We start from the raw sequence: 10,040 nt of genomic DNA, 5'->3' as shown, positions 1-10,040 counted from the left end.
TTCAGTTCCCCCCACCAGTGAATTCATGTACCCCTTTCAGTACCCCCTAGTTCTACAGTATGAAACCGGTGCAAAACTGCCGTCCCCCTTTGCATACTCAATGTGTTGTTGTTTTACTTCCTGGCAAATGTGGTGACTTGGGTCAAATAAACTTAGAAAAATTTCCCACAGGATTGGACATTTCTTACAACAACATCAAAAGCAATTGACTCGAAATACCTCTAGTGTCGGAAGAATCGAAGATGGCGGCATAGGTAAACACCGGAGACTGCTGCCGCAAACACCACTTCAAAAATACAACTAAAAGACGGAACGGACATCACCCAGAACCCCAGGAAGGCTGGCTGAGGAGAGACTCTTCAACTAGAAGGAAAAACAACAGCATTACGAGGCCCAGAGGAGGCGCAGTGTGGAAAATTTAAAGGTACGGTGGTGCGCGCGCAAAGCGGGCTGGTGGCTGAGGGCGCGGTTGTCCTTTTCAATCAGGAGGGAGTCTCACACTCGGGGTTCAGATCCGGGCGAGTCTCTAGGGACCCAGACTCAAACGGGAGAAGCGGGACTGTCTGGCTACGGTCCCTCCGAGGTTTGCAGTGGTTGCTGGGACAGACAGGGAGAGCCTCTGGGGACGGACTGAGAGCGGCCATAGCTGCTCCCTCCCCCCCGCCCTGTTGATCCCGCCCCACCCAAGCCCTGTGCAGAGCCATTTGCCGATCGCCTCAGGCAAAGGCTAGAGGAGCACCTCTCCAGAGGACAGAAGTTTTCCATACAGCTGATTCTCACAGCCAGTCAGCCTGGTGGTCAAATCCCTCTAGTATTAACTACAACAATTAAGGCTTAACTAGAACAAGACTGCGCACAAAGACCACAAGGGGGTGCACCAAGAAAGCATAAAAGATGCGGAGACAAAAAAACATGACAGAAATAGAGGATATGGAGCTAAGAATCGCAATTTTGAGGGCTTGCAATAAACTTGAGCAGAGCCTCACGAAAACTAATGAGACCCTCGATGCTACGATAAAGAAATTAGAAAGTAAGCATACACGGACGGAAATAAAGAATATTATACCCAATAGCAGACCAGAGGAGCACAAGAATCAAACCAAAGATTTGAAATTCGAAGAAGCAAAAAACACCCAACTGGAAAAGCAAAATGAAAAAAGAATCCGAAAGTGTGAAGATAGTGTAAGGAGCCTCTGGGACAGCTTCAAGCGGACTAATATCAGAATTATAGGAGTGCCAGAAGATGAGAGAGAGAAAGATATTGAAAACCTATTTGAAGATATAATGGCAGAAAACTTCCCCCACCTGGTGAAAGAAATGGACTTACAGGTCCAAGAAGCGCAGAGAACCCCAAACAAAAGGAATCCAAAGAGGACCACACCAAGACACATCATAATTAAAATGCCAAGAGCAAAAGACAAAGAGAGAATCTTAAAAGCAGCAAGAGAAAGAGACTCAATTACCTACAAGGGAATACCCATACGACTGTCAGCTGATTTCTCAACAGAAACTTTGCAGGCCAGAAGGGAATGGCAAGAAATATTCAAAGTGCTGAATACCAAGAACCTACAACCAAGAGTACTTTATCCAGCAAAGCTATCATTCAGAATTGAAGGTCAGATAAAGAGCTTCACAGATAAGGAAAAGCTAAAGGAGTTCATCACCACTAAACCAGTATTATACGAAATACTGAAAGGTATCCTTTAAGAAGAGGAAGAAGAAAAAGGTAAAGATACAAATTGTGAACAACAAACATGCATCTATCAACAAGTAAATCTAATAATCAAGTGAATAAATAATCTGATGTACAGAATGAACTGGTGATTATAATGAATCAGGGACATAGAAAGGGAATGGACTGACTATTCTTGGGGGGGGGGAAGGGGAATGGGAGATTCGGGAAGAGACTGGACAAAAATCGTGCACCTATGGATGAGGACAGTGGGTAGGGAGTGAGGGCGGAAGGTGGGGCGGGAACTGGAAGGAGGGGAGTTATGGGGGGGGGGAAGAGGAACAAATGTAATCTGAACAATAAAAATTTAATAATAATAAAAAAAAAGCAATTGACTCATGTGAAGCAGGAGAAGGTTACATGGAGGTGTATCAGCATTTCCCAAGACAGAGATGAATGAAGACACATTTATAAATACAAATTTAGAGGCAACCCAGAACACAGCAAGCTAGCTTTCTCCTTGCTTCCAGGGAACAGAAGAAAATGCTCAAGGCTCAGGTGGCTTTGTTTGGTGTGTGTGTGTGTGTGTGTGTGTGTGTGTTTCTTTAATCCTCACCCTGGGGTGTTTATTCTCTCTCTCTCTCTCTCTCTCTCTCTCTCTCTCTCTCTCTCTCTCTCTCATTTTATATAACCCTCCCTTGCCTTCCATCTGAGACTTTGCACTCTGTACCAGGCTTCCATGTCTCTGGAACCACTCCATTCTTCAGTTAATTTTGTTATTTAGGTTCCATCTATGTGTGAGATCAAGTGATGCTTTTCTTTCTCTGACTCACTTATTTCAGTTAGCACGTGGCTCTCCAGGTCCTGCATGCTGTCTGAAAGGGTAAGAGATTCTTACTTTTTACCACTGCATAGTATTCTGATTGTTGTTTCAAGTTTATTAGGATATATTCTTAGAACTGGGTCAAATGACAGTTCCATATTTAATTTTTTAATGAAACTCCCTATGCTTTCCATAATGTTTGTACCAGTCTGCATTCCTATCAGCAGTGTACTAGGGTTCCCTTTTTTCCATATCCTCGCCAGCACTTGTCCTTTGTTGATGGTAGTCTTCCTGACAGTTGGGAGGTGGTATCTAATTGTTGCTTTAATTTGCATCTCTCTGATAATCAGTGACTTTGAGCATTTTTTCAAATGTGTCTTGGCCATCTTATCCACACTGCAGTCCTGGCAGAGCTGACACTTTGGCCCCAGAAGCAGATGCTCTTAAATAGTGATGTCTGTTTTGAGACATTAACTTCGTACAATGGAGGGAGGATAGGTGCTTTAGACACTTAAACAACCTCTGCAAGCTACATTAAGCCTGAAGGGGATAGAAACCTAATGGCCTGAAAGAACACACATTGCCTGTCATTCAGAAAAGAGCAGATTCTGAAGAAAGATATGCAAAACCAGCAACTAAAGGAAACCAGGCAGGTCCCACAGAAACAAACCTGTTCTAGAAATCCCCTTCCCTGAATGCGCTGGAGGGCCCTGAGTATACCCGGTGTGTCCTTGGACTATTTGCCCTCAAAACCAGTCCTGTAGTCTGCTGAGGAAATACAGGATCCTGGCCAGGGAGCGTAGGAACTACATTACCCAGAAGGCCAGGCGTCGAATGGCACCCAGCTGAGCCAATGGAAGCTCCGAAAAGGCGTTTCCGTTTTTCAAGTTCTGGTGTACGGGACCGGTAGTTTTCTCTCCATTTTGTCTTAAGCGGTCGGCGGTACTTGGTTGCGGAGTCCCCTGGAGAAGGCTGGAGAGTGGTCGTCCCCGCCTCACAGCCCATGGTCGGACCCTCCAGTGGTGCTCACAGCGCACACGTGGGATTGAAGCTCGGAGTCGCCACCAGACCCGCCCCAGGGCCCGGACAGGGACCGCCATTCCTGCAGCGGCTTCTGCTCCCGCCCCGCTCCTCCCACCGAGTGCAATGGAGGCGCCGGTGCTGAGGAGACGGGCTGAGGTGAGTGTGTCCCCCGGGTCCTCCCCTCATCGCTACTTATACCGACAGGACAGCCCGGGGGCAGGCGCCTGTCCCGTCCTGCAGCTCAGTCCCGCGTGGAGGCCCGTGAGGAAGGTGGAGGGGAGAGAGGAGTGTTGTGGCTTCTGAGGACACAGCAAGTGCAGGGCAGAGAGGACGGGGGTGACTTGCATCTGAAGGTCCCTGAGGATGTGGCTGTGAGTATTGACGGAAAGATCAGAGGCTGCAGGGAGGACGGCACAGCCTCATTCGGGGCTTTCCCGGCTGTGGGGTCCATCAGGGCCTGGGGTGGTCCTGGATGCGGCTGGACTACAAGCTCTCTACACGCCATATGCCAAGTTCATGGGTGAGTCCAGCGAGATCCAGTGGCATTGGAGCAGGAAGGGGGCAGAGCTGAGGGGAATGAACTTGGGGACTGAAGGTGGGCAGTGCAGAAACATTTCACTGTGGTGAGTGCACATCTGGAGGAAGTGTGAGCTTATGGTCCCTGGGACTTGTTGTGCACATAAAGAAGTATAAACCCTCGCTTGGCTTTGTCTTGGAGACAGGATCTAGGAGACTGCAGTGGTGTTGCTTGGCAGGAAGGCTGGGGCCCTGCAGGCATCGCCCAGACCTTAAATGGCATTGCTCTCTACCTTCCCCTCCCCTAATCCTTCACTCCCAACCCAGCTGCTCTGCTGAGGGCAATGCAGTGAGTAATGGGACTGTGATGAGAGAGCAGCCTGCACTGGCATTAGGGCCTGGTGTCCACACTAACCAGGGGTCCTGGAGGAGGTTGAGGGGGGGAAGGTGTGTAAGGAGTAGGATTACTGGTTCTCAGAGAGACAGCCCTGGTTTTAATTGTCTCCATTCTGACAGGTTGGCGTGACCTTTGAGGACATTGCCCTGTTCTTCTCCAGGGAGGAATGGAGCCTCCTTGATGAGGGTCAGAGACAGCTGTACCTGAATGTGATGCTGGAGAACTTTGAACTTATGTCCTCGCTGGGTAAGACCCTCACTGTTACCGGTGACCTGGAATTGGCTTTTCGATTTCCCAGGCCCCATTCCCCGGAGTGTGCTCTGTCCTCCCAGGTAGACTGTGGTACTGCTGGATTTTCCAGTTTTCTGGGTAGTTGCTGTCCTGGGGAGGGTTGGACTGTTTCTGCTGCTCCCTTCTGTTCCTGAAGTCCCAATACTCCCCGCTGCACTAAATTCACAGGGAAGGACTTGTGGTTGGTAGTGTTGCAGGATGCTTATAGAATTGCACCTTGATTAGTGAAGAAAGCATTTTCTATATTGCTGTTGGTAATGTGTATATATTTTTGAAAAATTATCTATACATCCTTATCCTGTTTATTAACTGTATTTTTTATTAGAGTCTTTTGAATACCTTGTATATTTTATATATTAATTGCCTACGACATACAGGAATACATATTTTTGCATGTGCTTATTTGTGCTTTGCAGATATAATTCCCCCACACCAGCTTCTCTTCAAAGTCCATGTTTTTGGCAACCCTGCATTCAGCAGATCTAGTGCCACCATGTTTATAGCAAGCTCAGGTGCTTAGCAATTAAATATTGTTAGTGAAGTTCTATAGACTTTGCTTTTGAGACAGAGTCACTGCATTGTTATTAGCCTGCAGTATAGTATTAACATGCCTTCATTATTCCCAGGAACTCCCACTATTTGTGTGAATTTCTGTCTATATCGCAATATTCGCTTTATTGTGCCGATCAGAGCTGAATCCACAATATCTCCAAGAGATTCCTTCATAGGTTTGCAAGTATTTTCTTCTATTCTCTATATTGCCTTTCATTTCAGTTTGTTTATTGCTGTTGTGCAGTGAAGACCCTATTTACATCATTTATTGCAGTGTGGACTGTTTATGTTTTCTATTTTGTGTGGTGGTTGGTGTCACATTCAGAAAATTCTGTCTAAAACAAACCTCCAGCCGAAATCGGTTTGGCTCAGTGGATAGAGCGTCAGCCTGCGGACTGAAAGGTCCCAGGTTCGATTCCGTTCAAGGGCATGTACCTGGGTTGCGGGCACATCCCCAGTAGGAGATGTGCAGGAGGCAGCTGATCGATGTTTCTCTCTCATCAATGTTTCTAACTCTCTCTCTCCCTTCTCTTTCTCCCTTCCTCTCTCTAAAAAATCAATAAAATATATTTTAAAAAATAAAATGAAATAAAAAAATAAAACAAACCTCCAAAAGTTTTTCTCTAGGTTGTCCTGAGGAGTTTTAAGTTTTAGCGCTGACATTTAATTCTGTCCTGCAGGTTGAGTTCCAATTTATCAGTGCTGTTCAGTTTTATTGTTTTGCATGTGAATGTCCATTTATACCAGCACCATTCAATGCAGACTCTCTTTCCCTTCTCCTGTGGCTTGCAGCTTTGTCAAAGATTATTTAATGTATGTGCCTAGGTTTTTTTGTGTTTTCTGTTCTGTTCTGTTGATATATGTGTCTGTGTTTCTCCAGCATCACACTGTTTGCTTGCTTTCTCTTTGTAATAAATTGAAGTCAGGAAGTATGATACCACTAGCTTTCTTCTTGCTCAAGATTGCTTTTGTTGCCCTCCAGTGGTTGGCAAACTGTGGTTCACGAGCCACATGGGGCTCTTTTGCCCCTTGAGTGTGGCTCTTCCAAAAAATACCGACTTCTCCTTTCCTGAGGCGCCATGTTAGGTTCTTTGAAATCTTTTGTGACAATGTAGGCATTTATCTCTATAAAATTTCTCCTTAGAATTACATTTTCTTCAATAAAATATATTTTACTGATTTTTCACACAGAGGAAGGGAAAGAGAGGGATAGTGAGAAACATCGATGTTAGAGAAACATCAATTCAGCTGCTTCCTGCACACTCCCTACTGGGGATGTGCCCGCAATTACAGTACATGTCCTTGACCAGATTTGAATGTGGGACCCTTCAGTGCTCAAGCCAATGCTCTATCCACTGAACGAAACCAGTTAGGGCTACATTTTCTGAATGTTATACGTAAGCTTTGGTAGCTTGCTTTGTTATTTACTTTGCCTCTAGACTTTTTTGAGATCTCTTTTGTTTTTGGCTACCCTGAAATTCTTATGTCTTTCCTTATTATTCCTTTTACAAAAGAGGAAAGGACATGGGGAGAGAGAGATGAGGGAGAAACATCAATCGGCTGCCATGTGCACAGTGGAAAACCACGTGTGGAAGCCACATTGTGATATGTGCCCTAACCGGGAATTGAACCCTAGACCCTTCAATACACAGGACACTGCTCCAGTCATCTGAGTCACACTGGCCTTGGCATTGTGTGGTTTTTTGAAACAAAAATTTCCAGGTTTTTGGAGAACAGGCCACTAGGATCAATGAGAACAGAAGCACAGTGGCTCATAGTGGTATCGCTGACCCTTTATTTTTATTTTTTATTTACAATATATTTTTATTGATTTCAGACAGTAAGGAAGAGGGAGAGAGAGAGAAACATCAGTGTTGAGAGAGAATCATTAATTGGCTGCCTCCCCCATGCTCACCAGCGGGGACCGAGCCCGCAACCCGGTCATGTGCCCTTGACCTGAATCCAAGCTGGAACCCTTCAGTCCACAAGCGGATACTCTATCTACTGAACCCGACCGACTTGGGCTGACCCTCTTTTTAAAAAATATATTTTTATTAATTTCTTAGAGAAAATTCGGAGAGAAAGAGAGAGGGAAACAGTAATGATGAGAAAGTGTCACTGATCAGCTCCCTCCTGTATGCCTCCTGCAGGGGACTTAAACCACAAAACACTGGGCATGTGCCCTTGAGTGGAATGGAACCTTAGACCTTTCCGTCCCCAGGCTGACACTCTATCCACTGAGTAAACCAGCTAGGACTGACCCTTGCTTTATTTATTATTTATTAATTTATTTCCTTAGTTATTTAGTTAGGTAGTTATTAACCCTTTTTTTTGACCTTAGGTATCTTCAAATGTGTTTCCTCACCCAGTTTCCTGTCATCCTTTCTATGCAGTAGTCCTTATTTGGTATTCTGTATTAGTGTTTGTCTTCATAGTACTCTTATTCCCATTGCCTGTGAGATTTTTTTTCTTGGATAGCTCTTTACTTACTCTGGGATGGGGAACGATTCTCTGTCTCTGATTCTGCCATCTTGCTGATGTCACTCACATAGGTCTTTTGCCTGTGATCTCGTTTGTGGTTTGTTGTTCTACCACAGTGCTGACCATATCTCATCTTAGGTTTTCTTGTAAGATTTGCCTCATTTATCTCATGCTGTGGCTCAACTTGGATTTAAGAGGCAAAATCTTTTGTGCGGCCCAGAAGAAAGATGACTTTTTCAATGAAAGGGTAGACCCAGAGGCAGTCTTGCCCTGGTGAAGGACTCTGGGGGCGGTTTTCATGCCTGGGCTCTGTTTCATTCATAACTAGAAAGCCATTTTGTTCAACAACAAAAATGTTTTGTTACCATTGCCCACTCTTTTCCCAGTTCTACTTCTTGTTTAATGTTGACACTTGTTCCATGACTCAGTTTTAATAGTGATCATTCTACTCGGATTCCCAGCCCTTGGGTAACCTTAATCTCTTTCAACTTTGCACCGTTACCTCTATCACACATCTCGGCTTTACTGCACTCCAATGCTGTTGCATGCCTGCAGAGCTTTAGAGCGCACCCGTATTATATTGACGCTGAACATCCCGTGCTTTACTATGATTGATATTTTATGGGTTTGAGCACATTGAAATTATTTTACACAGACTCATGTTTCCAGCATGAAATGTCCTAAAGGAAGCCATTTGTGGACTAATAAAGAGCAGACCCTGCCTCTCTCCTTTTCTTGCCAGCCAATGCTTCTGTCCTCCCTTGGTGAGACTTTCCTCATTCAGTGACCTTTTAGGCCATGTTATATATAATAGCTATTTCTTTCTTTTTTTTTTTTTCTTAAATCAGCCATTTCTTGAGAGTCTAACTCACTCGTCTTGAAAATCATTGTATGGAATCATGTCCTGTTGTGACATAAACAATTGTGCTGAAGATATTCTGTATTGATCAGGTGAACATGCACTTTACCCTCTTTTCTTTTCTTCAGGTTGCTGCTGTGGAGGAGAAAACGTGGAGGAAATGACTGAACAGAAGGTTTCTGTAAGATTGTCACAGGCAAGGAATCCCAAGTTAGCCTTGTCTTCCCAGAAGAGCCACCCCTGTGAGAGTTGTGGGCTGGTCTTGGGAAACATTTTCCACATGATGGAGCTGCAGGGAACACAACATGGACAAATACTGTTGAGGCGTGGGGCATGTGCAAAACAATTTTTTGTCCAGGCAAAATTTCACCAGCAGCATGTGAAAGAGAAATCTTTCACTAGAAGTGTGGACAGGATCTCACTTGCAAACAGCTGCAATTTCAATGTATCCCAGAATCGTTTCACGTGCGGGAATTTTGGGCAGGGTGTCCTTATGGGGTCAGTACATCTCCACCCCAAGGCTACTCAGACCAGGGACAGTCCAACCACAATTTCGACGTGTGGGATGCCTTTTAAAAGTACAAAAAATTATTACAGTAGAAAAGATTGTAAGGAAGACATTAGTTGCACCCACACATTTATTCAGGAAAAAGATGTCCATCTTGGAAGTCGGCGTTTTCTGTCCTCTGAATGTGGAAAATATTTTTCCAAATGTTGTAGCTTTCATTATCAACAGAGAGGTCACACTCAAGAAAAGCCTTATCAATGCAGTGAATGTGGAAAATCTTTTATCTCTAAGATGATCCTTCATCGACATCAAAGAGTTCACACAGGAGAAAAGCCTTATAAATGCAGTGAATGTGGAAAATCTTTTGCACGGAGCGATGCCCTTCGTGATCATCAGAGAGTTCATACAGGAGAGAAGCCTTATAAATGCAGTGAATGTGGAAAATCTTTTGCACGGAGCAATGCCCTTCGTGATCATCAGAGAGTTCACACTGTAGAAAAGTCTTATCAGTGCAGTGAATGTGGAAAATCTTTTGCATGGAGCCATGCCCTTCATTATCATCAGAGAGTTCACACTGGAGAAAAGCCTTATCAATGCAATGAATGTGGAAAATCTTTTACCACTAAGGCTAATGTTCGTCGACATCAGAGAGTTCATATGGGAGAAAAGCCTTTTCAGTGCAGTGAATGTGGAAAATCTTTTGCATGGAGCCATGCCCTTCATTATCATCAGAGAGTTCACACTGGAGAAAAGCCTTATCAATGCAATGAATGTGGAAAATCTTTTACCGCTAAGGCTGATGTTGGTCAACATCAGAGAGTTCATACGGGAGAAAAGCCTTTTTGAATGCAGTGAATGTGGAAAATATTTTGCATGGAGCAATTCCCTTCGTTGTCATCGGAGAGTTCACACTGGAGA

General features: G+C 44.6%; 1 protein-coding gene across 1 annotated transcript in view; it reads left to right on the top strand.

Annotated features, from left to right (window-relative positions):
* The window catches only part of LOC102419975 (putative uncharacterized zinc finger protein 814), a 52,089-nt gene that overhangs the window by 41,173 nt on the left and 876 nt on the right, over positions 1-10,040 (top strand). The window contains exons 6-8 of the mRNA XM_023743753.1: positions 3,406-3,674; positions 4,551-4,677; positions 8,743-9,917. Of these exons, the coding sequence (XP_023599521.1) occupies positions 3,406-3,674; positions 4,551-4,677; positions 8,743-9,917 (1,571 nt within the window). The remainder of the gene's footprint in view (positions 1-3,405; positions 3,675-4,550; positions 4,678-8,742; positions 9,918-10,040) is intronic.

Source organism: Myotis lucifugus, unplaced genomic scaffold (genome assembly GCF_000147115.1).
Source record: "Myotis lucifugus unplaced genomic scaffold, Myoluc2.0 scaffold_412, whole genome shotgun sequence".
In the NCBI taxonomy this organism is placed as follows: domain Eukaryota; kingdom Metazoa; phylum Chordata; class Mammalia; order Chiroptera; family Vespertilionidae; genus Myotis; species Myotis lucifugus.
Note: the sequence above shows the minus strand (reverse complement) of the source record. Positions and strands in the feature narration are given on the sequence as shown.